The following is a 13,016-nucleotide window of genomic DNA, read 5'->3' as shown; positions in this document are numbered from 1 at the left end:
GTGTCACCTAGGGCATAAGGGGCATGATGACTTGACGTCATCCTCACCTTCCTCCGGCTTATCACCGGCAGTCTGTTCAGGGTTCCAAACTCAATGGTGGCAACTAAACACGAAGGTTGTACTCGTTGTGGGACTTAACCCATCACATTATGGCACACGACAACCATGCACCACCTGTATCCGCATTCCCGAAGGAACCCCTCTCGTTCAAGAGGATTCGTGACATGGCAAGCCTTGGTTAGGTTCTTCGCTTTGCATCGAATTAAACCACATGCTCCAGCGCTTGTGCGGCCCGTCTATTTCTTTGAGTTTCATTCTTGGTGAAGTCTACTAATTTTTAACTTCTGGTTTGTGTCTTAACTCAATCCTTGATGTGCATTCTATCAGGGAAGCTTTTGAAGCGAGAATGAACTTGGTAGCAATTACGATATGAAGTTGGTCTATTCATGTAAGCTGAAAATCGGAATTACTAGAAATTCTCTTTTTTGGTAAAATTTATCTTGTACTCGAGTGTTTTGACTTTTTCAAGCCATTGTAGATTGCACCATGTTTTCCAATACAGGGAGTGACTCTCAAAGACAAAAATGCCGAAAAAGTAACTCTCAAGGACACCTTTTTATTTTTGTAACTCATAAGGACCGGGTAGATGAAAGGTCAAGTATACCCTTGATGCGAAATAAAAAATGGATCGGGTAGATGAAATGTCAAGTATACCCCTGACGCAAAATAATTAACATCCCAACCCAGATGAAACGACCCGGTGTATTTAGTATGAACATTGAATGTTCATAGTCTTTGGGTATGAACATTCAATGTTCATAGTAACATTGATTGGGTATGAACATTCAATGTTCATAGTAACATTGATTGGGTATGAACATTCAATGTTCATAGTCTTTTGGGTATCATACATGAACATTCAATGTTTATAGTCCTTGGGTATGAACATTGATTGGGTATGAACATTCAATGTTCATAGTCCTGTGGGTATGAACATTGATTGGGTATGAACATTCAATGTTCATACATCAATATATTGTATAAGGTACATTCACCTATTTGGATATGAACAACCATTGTTCATACACCAGCAGAAGGTATGAACACTCATTGTTCATAGTAAAATGACAAAAAGGGTAAAATCGAAAAATATTTATTTTAAATCCAGGCCATTTGTCCTTGAGGGTTATTTTCATGGAAGAGTATAACTGGAATTTTAAAAAATGTAAAAAGGCGGGGCTAACTTATTTTGTCCTTGAGGGTTACTAATTTTGAAATAGTGGGTTCGTGAGTTACTTTTTCCCAAAATTTGTCCTTGTGAGTTACTCAGAAAAAACCGTGTCCTCTAGACTTTATTTTCCCCAAAATTGGGCCTTGGGACCAATTTCTTGTTTCCAATAAGAGTAAATGATAGTGATTAGATTGCTATTGCTTAAGAACAGCAATGCTCAAACTTCATGGGTAAAATATCGAGATAGGGGAATATATCGACTCCTGATTTATGGATATGTATGTATCTTGGATATATCTCCTGATGTCGGGATATTTTACATTGGGGAATCTGCAAATATTGTAGATGTATCGCGATATATCAACAAATATCCACAACTTTGTTCTATAATTTACACTGTGCATACTCATTATCCGACTTTGATCCCATGGTCCCTGTAGCGACTCAATTTATGATGGTCGGTGGTCCGGCGGATGATGGATCCAAAAAGAGGACATACGGTGGGGTGGGAGGCATTCTAAAAGGGCCGCGGACATAGGAGTCGAGCGTGAAGGCAGAGAATCGAGAACTGGCAGTGGAAAGCCGCGAACTGAGATAGCTAACCTGGAGTTGTACCATCAGGACACGTGCCCAACACGAGCAAGGGGAAAACCCTAAGGTTGTACGAGAACCCTCCACGCGGCAATCGATGGACTGAGAAATGAAGGGACAGGTGGAGGGCCTAAGAGAGAGGTGAGGGATTATAAATAGAACAGGAGAGAAGGAGAGAAAGATAGGTCACAACATTTGGTGCCGTCTGTGGGGAACGAGAGTGAAAAATAGTGAGATGGCGACAAAAAGAAAAGTGGGCCGACCGAAAAAGGCGACGGTCACCGAGATGGATGTGGAGTCAGTGAGGAGTGAAGGGGAAGAGCAAGGTAGGGAAGAGACAGTACTGTCAGAGGCGGAGGAAACAAGGTTGTTACATGAGGAGATAACAAGATTGAGGGAAGAAAATGAGGGGTTAAGGAGAGAGAAAGAGACAATAGAGGAGTCGGAAAGGGAGGTGTCGGGAGCAGAGAGAGAGGAGGAAGGGGGGACAGATGCGGAAAAGCAGACGGTGGTGGGGCTCACCAAGGAGCAAGTCAGAGAAATGATTGCCAGCAATCTGAAAGCTAGTCTGGAATAAGCCAAGGGCATAGGAGGTGCGGCAAGTCAGGTGGCGGCAGGGTTGAACCGCAACCCACTGGCGGACGCGATCTAGAAGTCGGAGGTGCCGAAGAGATTCAACCAGCCAAGGTTTGGAAGGTATGATGGGACTGGAGACCCCACGAACCATATTCATCACTTCCGGCAGCAGATGCCGCTGTGGCAGGAGCCACGGTATGACGGGCTGAGATGTATGATGTTCCCGGCAAGCTTAAAAGGGGGAGCATTTGACTGGTATTACAGATTACCTTCTAAGAGTATTAATAGGTTTCAGGAGTTAGAGCAGGCGTTCATTGACTATTTTATACACCAGAAGAAGCGTGTTGTAGATATTGCAGCCTTGTTCAATGTAAGACAAAGATCCGCTGAATCAGTGAGGGACTTCTTATGTAGATTCAAGGTGGAGCCCTTGAAAGTGGAGAATCTGGATGAAAGGATGGCGGTGATAGCTTTCGAGAGCGGATTGCGCCCGGGAATGAGGGTACATGAGTCGGTAGCCAAGAATGAAATTGCAACATTACAGGATCTATACCCGAGGGTGGAGAAGTACATCAGGTACAAAGACACCATGTAGAAGGAGGTGAGAAGGCCAAGGAAGGCAGTGTTATCGCTGGAAAAAGGTGAGGGACGTCGGCGATATAAGTCATCGGACAAAGGAGGCAGCGGATACCGAGGATATTCATCGCGGCCCGAGAAGGGCAAAGAAGAGGCTAGGAGGGAGAGTCAAGACAAAAAGCCCTATCGTGAGGTAGAACAAGTGCCATTGAAAAAGTCGTTGAGCGAGATACTACCGTTGATTCAGAATTTGCAGGGGTATGAGGGTCCGCGAACCAAACCAGTGGAGGTGCAAGGCAGACCCTATTGCGCATATCATCAAATACATAACCATGAGATGGATGGCTGCTACACGTTGAGATGGTTGATTCAGAGGATGATAGGAAAGGGGTTGTTTAAGGAGTTTATAACAGAAGAGGAAAAAGTAGAGCAAGCACCGACCCAGGGGAGGATATTGGGGACGATCAACGTAATCTTCAATGGAGAGATATTAAGCCACAATGCACACCGAGACAGGATACGGCGGGAGGCGAACATATAGCAGGTCCACGAATCGGCAGGACATTCGCGGGCGACCCCCTGGTCCGCGAATGGAAAGGGAAGCATAATGGTCACTAACGCGGACCTTCAGGCAATCGATTCCCCGCATGAGGATGCGTTGGTGATCACGGTGGTGATGAGAAATTACATGGTAAAGAGAGTGTTAGTGGACTGCGGTAGTGCGGTGGATTTACTGTTTAGAGGGACAATGGAGGAAATGAAGATAGAAAGGAAGTAGTTGAGGCCCTTACCGACAAATTTGTATGGGTTCAATGGAAGCATGACGGAACCTTTAGGGGAGCTTCTACTCCCAGTGACCACAGGACCAGTTACAGTGTTCTCGAGGTTCAAAGTGGTGGATGCCAATTCGCAATACAACGCCATCCTGGGAAGGAGGTGGATTCACGAGATGAAAGCGGTCCCTTCTACATACTACCAAGTGATCCGATTCCCTACTCCTACCGGGGTATATGAGGTCCGCGGGGATCAGGTGACAGCCAAAAACAGTCACCAGAGTACAGTGAAGAGATTGACCCGCGGTTCAGAGGAAGAGACTTCGCATTCCAGGAAGAGGCAGGCATAGCAATTACAGTGCACTGCTGGGGAGGGGTCGACGGAGTCGACAGAGGGACCGAAGACCTTGGATGAGATAGAAGTAGTGAATTTAGGGGAAGGCGATGAGGAGAAGTTCACATCAGTAGGTTCCAGTTTGTCTAAGGAATGGAAGGTTAAGTTAGTACAGTTTTTGTCTGCCAATAAAGATGTGTTTGAGTGGACGATTGAGGAGGTCACTGGATTAGACCCAGAATTCGCATGTCATAAGTTACATATGAGGGAAGATGCTAAGCCAATAAGACAGAAGATGCGAGACATTAGGCCAAAGTACGCCGAAGGAATTTGCGAGGAGGTCGCGAGGTTGAAGGGGGCAGGTATAATACGAGAGGTGTCGTTCACCGACTAGTTGTCAAATGTGGTCACGGTGCCTAAGAAGAATGGCAAGGTACGTATGTGTGTCGACTTCACTGACGTGATTTTAGAATGTCCAAAAGACAACTACCCCATGCCGAGAGTAGACAAGCTGGTGGATAGAACCGCAGGGTTTAAAATATTTTCTTTCATGGACGCATCAATGGGATATAACCAGGTCGCCATGTATGGGCCAAATCAGGAGAAGACAGCCTTCGTGGTAGAAGGCAGTACATATTGCTATACGAGAATGCCGTTTGGATTAAAGAACGCCGGGGCTACATTTTAGTGGCTAGGGGAGAAAATGTTTGAAAACAAGATCTGAAAGGGGATTGAGATTTACATAGACGACATGGTGGAGAAGAGTATGTCAGAGGAAGAACATTTAGAGGGTTTGAAAGAAACGTTTAATATACTGCGGTCGTACAATTTAAAGCTTAACCCAGAGAAGTGTACATTCGGCGTTACTACGGGGAAGTTTCTGGGGTACATAGTTACTTACCGGGGAATAAAGGCCAATTTGGAGCAGATAAGAGCCCTGGTGGAGATGTCGTCGCCTCAGGATGTCAAAGAGGTGCAGAGACTTGCGGGAAAGGTCCCGGCTTTGAATAGGTTCATCTCAAAGTCGTCAAACAAGTGTAGGTCGTTGTATCGGTTGCTGAGAAGCACTCCGGATTTTGTATGGACCGAGAAATGCGAGGAGGCGTTCCAGGAGTTGAAGAATTATCTAGGTAAGGCCCCTCTGCTGTCGCGGCCAGAACAGGGAGAAAAACTATATTTGTATTTAGGGGTCATGGAGTATGCAATTAGCTCAGTGCTAATCAAAATTGTGGGTAAGCTAGAAAAGCCGGTGTACTTCTAAAGTAAAACATTTCTAGATGTCGAGACCCGATATAGCAGAGTCGAAAAGTATGCCTTGGCATTGGTTTTCTTTGCCTTGAAGTTGAAACCATACTTTGAAGCACACTCAGTAGTGGTAGTGACAAATCTGCCTTTAAAACAAGCGTTGAAAGCAGAAAAATCTGGGAGGATGCTGAAATGGGCAGTAATGTTGAGTTCTTACGAGATACAATATCAGATCAAGACAGCGGAGAAGGCGCAGGTGGTGGCAGAATTCTTAGTAGAGTTCCCAGTGGAGGATCCCACCTGGGGAGAAGAGATGATCATGGAGCCGGAGAAAATCATTAAGCAGGACTAGTTAGACCCCTGGGATCGGAGAAATGGGTGGAGACTATTCGCCGACGGGTCAGCCACAGGCGCTTGCAGTGGGATAGGAGTGGTATTGGTTACACCGGAGAACAACATAATGGAGTTAACCATGAAGTTAGGGTTCGCAGCAGCCAACAATGAGGCAGAGTATGAGGCGGTAATAGCGGGTATGAGAATGGCAGAATATGTGGGGATAAAAGAGCTGACAGTGTATTCGGACTCGAATTTGGTAGTGTGCCAGGCAAATGGGGGGTTTGCCGCGCGATGCCCACGGATGGTAAAATATTTGAAAGTACTGCAAAAGAAGGCCGCCAGGTTTGCAAAGATCAAGTTCATACATCTAGGTCGTGGCGAGAACAAACATGTCGATGCCTTAGCATACGTGGCCGCTGCAATTCCTGAGTCTGAAGAGAGAGAGTGATAAAAATAAAGCGATTGGAGAAACCTAGTACAGAGGAAGTGGAAGAGGAAGGGGCAGAGATATGTCAGGCCGAGGAGGAAGAGGGGGGTTGGATTAAGCCCATCAAGAGTTTTTTTGTCTGGGGATGTGGTGACAGATAAAAAGGAGAAAAAGAGATTGGAGCAGACTTCTCGGAGGTACGTACTAATAGAAGGAGAGTTGTATCGAAAGAATTTTAACGGGCCTTTGTTGAAGTGTCTCGGGCCGAAGCTGGCCATAGAGGTGCTGGCGGAGTTACATGGGGGAGACCATGGAAGTTATTCAGCGGGCAGAACAACGGCGCACAGATTGATAACACATGGTTACTTTTGGCCACACATGAAGAGGGATGCCATGAACTACGCTAAGCGGTGTGAAAAATGTCAGAGATTTGCTCAGATGATCTTTGCGCCAGCAGAACCACTACATAGTGTGTCTAGTTCGTGGCCTTTCGCGATGTGGGCAATGGATATAGTGGGTCCGCTGCCCAAGGCTAGCGGCAAAAGGAGATTCATGTTAGCGGCCACAGACTATTTCACCAAATGGATCGAGGCAGTATCCCTGCAACAGGTCAAGGAAGCACAAGTGATCAAATTCTTATGGGAGAATATCATCTGTAGATTTGGGTTGCCGTATATTATCATTGCGGACAATGGAATCCAGTTCACAGGATCCAAAGTGCAGGCGTTCTTACAAGCATACAAGGTGAAGCAAGGGTTCTCAGCTCCATACAATCCAGAAGGCAACAGGCAAGCTGAAATTTCTAACAAGACCATTATGAACAATCTCAAAAGAAAGCTAGAGGATAAGAAAGGCATGTAGGCAGATGAGCTGAGTCATGTTCTCTAGGCCTACAGGACAACGCCTCGAATGTCAACTAGGGAAACTCCCTTCTCTTTAGCTTACGGAGTCGAGGCCGTGATCCCCTCGGAAATGGTGGCAGCCACAACGCGAACAAGAGCGGTGGAAACAGGATTGAATGAGAGCATACTGGCAGCGGATATGACTTTAGCATAAAAGAGAAGAGATGCGGCGCGAATTAGACTAGAGAAATATCACCGATGCCTTCAGAGACGGTATAACAAGAAAGTCAAGCCGCGACAGTTTAGAATAGGGGATTCCGTGCTGCGACGAGTGACACACAGTACCAAGAAAGAGAACAACGGAAAGCTAGGTCCGAATTGGGAGGGGCCCTATACAGTGGTCGACGTAGAAGGAGCTAGCACTTACAAGCTGCGGACAGCGGAGGGAAAAGTACTAGAAAAGTCGTGGAATGTGAGAATGTTAAAAAAATTCTACGTTTGAATGTAATGAAAATCCGAATCCGACCTAATGGAGCCATTTTGTAAATATATAATACAATGGCACTTTTGGGAAGCAAATTTCACCCTTATGCGTAAATTCAGCAATCATACTAAACACGGTTTGGGAGAAAGAGATATTCAAGGACGAGAGGTCCACATCAAATTAGAGCTGCAGATCAGGGAGAGCCATCCATGAAGAAAGGCATACTGCGCACACGGGGCAAAGAGAGAAGCCCAAATGGCGGCGGCCACTCCAAAAGAGAGGTCGTAGGGGGGATGAGCCCTTCGCGGACAAACTGTTCAAATCGTGTCTACGGCAGGTTGTGCTGCCTCAACGGACCTCATAGTCTATGAGTCCCTGCGAAGTAAAATGAGATATTCGCGGATGAGAGGCTTGGGACGCACATGGGGGCAAGAAGAGAGAAGGCCCCAGTGAGGACACTGACAAGTGGAGAGAGAGTAGAGATGGAAAGGGATGAATAGCAGCACTTCAAGCAAAACAATAATTAAAACAAAGGGACCACACATATGGGGAAGTAAAACAGTTCCAAACAAAATAAATACACAAGGGAAAAATAACAATGACACACATAGTCGGGTGAGTTAGTTACAAAACAACTAGCAAAATGACAGGATAGCCAACATGGGGGCTAGTCTAAGTTCGGTAGTAGGTCTTCAACAAGGGTTGAATGTTGAAGAGCACTCAAGGCTTGGTCCGAAGAGGTGGCCTCACGAACAGGGTCTTCTGGCAGCGGATTGAGAGTAACAACATCAACTGAGTCAGAAACAGTCTGGTCCGCGGCAACTGGGACCGTGACAATAGGGTCTTTTGACATGGGAGAGTGAGGTTTTTCTGGGATGAGTTGGCCTTCTTTGATCAAACATGCATGTTCGTCAGCGAGCTTCTTGGCCACATGCTTATCAGCTTGAGCTTTGAAGCTTATCCGCAGCTGCTCCATGTCTTGAGTGTGTTGCAGAAGGAGGGTGGTGGTATTCTCGGTATGTTAGAGGACAAGGGCTTCCCGCTGCTTGCTCAAGCGGTCATTCACTCCGTCCATGAAGTCCTGATGTGAAGCTTCTGCAGTCCTTAATTCATCCTCAACTCAAAGTTTGGCCATGTTCGCGGCTGTCAGATCGGCTTGGAGGCGGGCACAGGTGGCCCTCAGTCCATTGGGACCGCCAACCTCCTTCTCTAAAGATTCCACGGTATTCAGGGAGGAGAAAAGGTCACGGATCATGTAGGACATGTCCAAGCTCACCTAGCAACAAAGGAGCAATCAGAACAATGGATAGAACAGAGAGTGGAAGGTGGGGAAAGAGGGATGTACCTTCTCCTAGCTAGCATACACTACTAAAATAAAGGTTTTTTGTGTCACTTTTTTTTTAGGTCTCGTGTCATTCACTACCAAAAAGTGACACACAAAAATTTGATGCGTCACTTTTATATAGAACGAGGGTTGATGTGTTGCTTCTAAGAAAAGTGACACAAGTATTTTAATTTTTTGGGTCATTCTATTTGAAAGTGACACTAGTGTTTTGGGTTCTTGTGTCACTTTTCAGTAAAGAGAAAACAAATAAAAAACAACTACTAATAAAAGGGAAAAAAATGACACAAGTAAAAATACAAAATTATACTCGAAGTCTCAAACTCATGATTTGTGCGCTATTTGTTTCAAACGAAAAGAGAAGAAAATAAAAAAGAGATCGAAATAAATTCAAGTCCTAAACCGGAAAATACTTCTCGTCTGCCGTTGCTCAATGTTCTCTCTTGCTGCTGCTGCTCAATCTTCTCTCTCACTGCCGATTTAGTAAGTACCCATTCACCATCTTCCACTCATCTCTCACTTTCGAATTGTCTGTTTTCCGTAGGGATTCCATTGATAAACTAGGATTTATACAAATTCGATCTCCCTTTCTTCAAAGGTGCAATTTTTATTTGCTTACTTGCTTGAATTTACTTGGTAATTTGCTCATTTTATTTGAAATTAAGAGTCCTTTTGAAACTAGAACAAAAGGAAATATATCATTATATTATATTATATTCATCTGAAATGGAAAAACTTTTTTGGAAATATATCGCAGAGCATACCAAACAAGACATGTGTTCACCCTGTGGGGCATATTACAACTACTTAAATTGTACCCAAAAAAATTACCTGATTTAGATCTTATGTTTAATTGTGATGACAATCCAGTTATCATGAAAGATTCTTACACAGGATCCAATGCCACAGTTTCGCCGCTTGTGTTTCCTGATTGGTAATTCTCGGGTTGGTAAGGCTTTTACACTTTTTTTCTTTTTTTTTTTTTTTTTTTCACCCTACGCACCACCTGCAGTGTTTACAATTTAAAGGATGATATTTTGTTTATGTGATACAAGTTCTATTTATCATACGTACATTTTATTCTTTTGCAAATTTTCTCTCCTCTCCACAAAAGAAAATTGTATGTGTTAAGAAAATTAAATACTACTATATACCATATAGACGCTCCTTCAAATCCTGAAAGAAAAAATTTCTCGTTCAAATTCTTTTTCCAAATGCATTGTTATGATTTGCATATATTAACCAAGCCTGAGATTAATATAAAGCCCTGGGAGTTCTTGTTAGAGGAACTCAAAGAAGGGAATGACAAGGTTAAGTGGACGAAACGGGAACCATACGCTTTACCGAAAGAAAAAACCTCGAGTTTTGAAGACAAGGCAGACCTACTCAAATGTAAGACCACGGACAAGGTGGATTTGGAATGCATGTCTCTATGCTCAAGTAAGAATTAAATAAACACTCTAAGTTACATACTCATTGTTGTGAAGTGCATTGTTGCATATGCCAAAACTATAGCAAAAATCAGTTGCTACTGCAATTAAAATATATATATGATGAGTGGTGATGATCATATATTATTCTTAATGTCCGACTCCATTTGTTGCATATAAAATTTTAATATGAAGATAGTGGAATGATAAAAAATGCTCTTCTTACTATATGTCACAGTAGCTTAAATACACAAGTTAACTCATAGATTTCCAGGATTGGGGTGCTGAAAGAGTAAAAGGTTACATGAAATCCAACTTAGCAGGCCAATGCACCCACAGGTAAACGTGTAAGCTTTTACTTGCGTTGAGCTTCAGTTTAGATTATAACTCATTTTTTTCATTTAGAGATTGTTTTGATATATTCTCTCATTGAAATTATGAGGTTTTTGGACTTTTTTTCCTGAAAATTTTATACATATATAAGATCTTCATAGAAGGAAAGGCTTGGTATTTCCTCTTGAGATTTCGGTTCTTTGGGTATGGTGGTTTATTTTCACACTTTGGTTTCCTGTTGTGATATTTAAGTAAGATTGGTTTATTTTCACAGTTTTTCCCATTTTTTTTCTAAAAGTAATTATGTTGCTTAGCTACTTAGCTTAATTATGTTGCTTAGTAGTCATTTAAGTGTACTTCGGTGTTATATTGCTCTGGTCTGATGGAGACCATCACATCTGTAAACCATTCAATAAACTTTTAATTTGCTATAATAACCTTTTTCTTACATACTTGCTTACATCCATGAAGACCAATATGAATGGCCTAAGTTCTTGGTACAACACTGATCTAGTCCCCCAGCTCAAGAGTAAATCGACTAGTTTTATACTTTTGTTTAGGCGAAAGAGGTCACCTTGGCTTATATGAGTAAGTTGTTTGTGGGTTACGACAGAAGTTTATGTTTCTCAAATATATTATCATGGAGACCATTTAATTATGATAGACTATGCACTTGTGATTAAAGAGGGTGTTGTAGAGATTATTTCTAATATGCGTAGAAACTTAATGCCTTATTCTCTTATGGAATTAATTGGTTGCTGGAATTGAAGGTGCTTGTGCCACTTCAAGCTTCTATTTATATCTTTGAACCTTAAGTTCACACACCCTACTTAGAAAGGAGATAGACAAAAGAGAATAAATCCCTCGGTTTGTCACCTTACCTAGTATGGTAACTGCTTCATGGAAGCTTAAGTTCAGGTAAGTATTTATTTCTAATACATATTCCTAGCATAGTTGCTTGTTGTATGATTGTTAAATTCTCAAGTCAGGCAACACCAATGATGTGTTAGAACTTAGTTTTAACATACTTAGAGTTTGAATTGGGTTATGGGAATGTCCAATTACTTAGATTAAAATTATTCATTGATTCTGATTGTGTGTGTGTAGTTTCTTGGCTTTCAATTCATTTTGTCTTGATTTTGATTGAGTCGTTTGACAATAGTTTCATATTTACCGTATAACGTGCGTGAACTTAGACCATTACATGCGAGAGCATGTGTTCAAGCACTTGCTTGATTTACGAGCCATAGGTGTAGGCTTGGTGAGTGTCATCTTAGGTACTTGATTTTTTCTATTAAGGACATGTGTGAGTATAATGTCGTGTCCCAGTGGCTTGGGGATAACCTATAACAGCTTAGAACATAAATTTTGGTAACTAGCTAGGGTGCTAAGCCTTAGTCATATTGCCATATAATATGTTCACAATTTATGAATGTTTTTACTGTTTAAAAACAAGGTTAATAAAGATTTTTATTCATCTTGTTAAGGTCTTGTGGAATGATATAGATTTTTCTATGAGCTTTCATTATTGAGTTGTTGCTAATTATTGTAAGTTGAAGAAATGAGTAGAAAGACCCAATTGGCTGATGGTTTTCCAAGGTGTGTGGTTGGAAGAATTCTTCATATATGTGGCTTGTTGGTAGAGATATGTTTGAAGGCAAGGTAATTTCTACATTACGTTACTCTTAGCGTGTGTTTTCTTGATATGAAGAAGTTTGTTTGTTTCCATTGTTGTAGGCAATAATCTCATCTTGTATACTGCTTTCTATCCATGAGAATGCATGTCATGTCAATGTCATACGATTATGTGGATATATAGTATTCATTATAAGGCATGAGACACATGTCTTGATTGTAGAAGTGGTGCTTTTGTTTCTAAAGTCTTCGAGAATAACTCAATTAATTAATCTTTTCACGTTAGGCAAATTCTTTCTTAACTTGATAGATCATTTTGTTGTCGTTCGGTGTGTTGTGTATGGTATCAATTTTATGGAGGGAAAAGCAAGAAAACCAAAAAAATTGCTCCCCAATCTGATGAATCATACTCACCTCAAGCTTTTTGTCAAGGTAAAAATTTAAACCCCGCCCTCCATTTTCTCATTTTACTATAATGTTTTCTTGATTCACTTGCTTTTTAATTTTATATACTAGTCATAGTGGAATGACGACTTCATGATATGATGCAGGTGCATGGATCGATTAACAAATGAATAGATGGCAACTAGGTTTTTTGGTGTTGGAAGTGCTCACAACAAGCTAAGATATTGTTAGGATAGTATTGGCGCTATGTAGTTTTTTTTTTTTTTTTTTTTTTTTTTTTTTAAATTGATTATTTTGGTATTGGAATGACTTTTTTTGTTAGGAGTCAAACTAGATGATAAATACTTGGTTTGATCGATGAAATTAATAGAAGTTAATTGTTTTGAATGTTGTTTCTTTCTTCTCGAGTGGATGTTGTTTCCGTATCATAAAACATGTTAAAGTGATTTTGGTTGT

At 41.9% G+C, this 13,016-nt stretch overlaps 1 protein-coding gene across 1 annotated transcript; it reads left to right on the top strand.

The window, feature by feature from the left end:
• Positions 1–2,570: 2,570 nt before the first annotated feature.
• On the top strand, positions 2,571–2,993 carry LOC147518547 (uncharacterized). The gene has a single exon (XM_086593954.1). The coding sequence runs from the start codon at positions 2,571–2,573 to the stop codon at positions 2,991–2,993; it is 423 nt and encodes a 140-aa protein (XP_086450080.1).
• The last annotated feature ends 10,023 nt before the right edge of the window (positions 2,994–13,016 follow it).

The sequence above is a fragment of the Coptis chinensis genome, chromosome 2 (assembly GCF_015680905.1).
Source record: "Coptis chinensis isolate HL-2020 chromosome 2, ASM1568090v1, whole genome shotgun sequence".
In the NCBI taxonomy this organism is placed as follows: domain Eukaryota; kingdom Viridiplantae; phylum Streptophyta; class Magnoliopsida; order Ranunculales; family Ranunculaceae; genus Coptis; species Coptis chinensis.
Note: the sequence above shows the minus strand (reverse complement) of the source record. Positions and strands in the feature narration are given on the sequence as shown.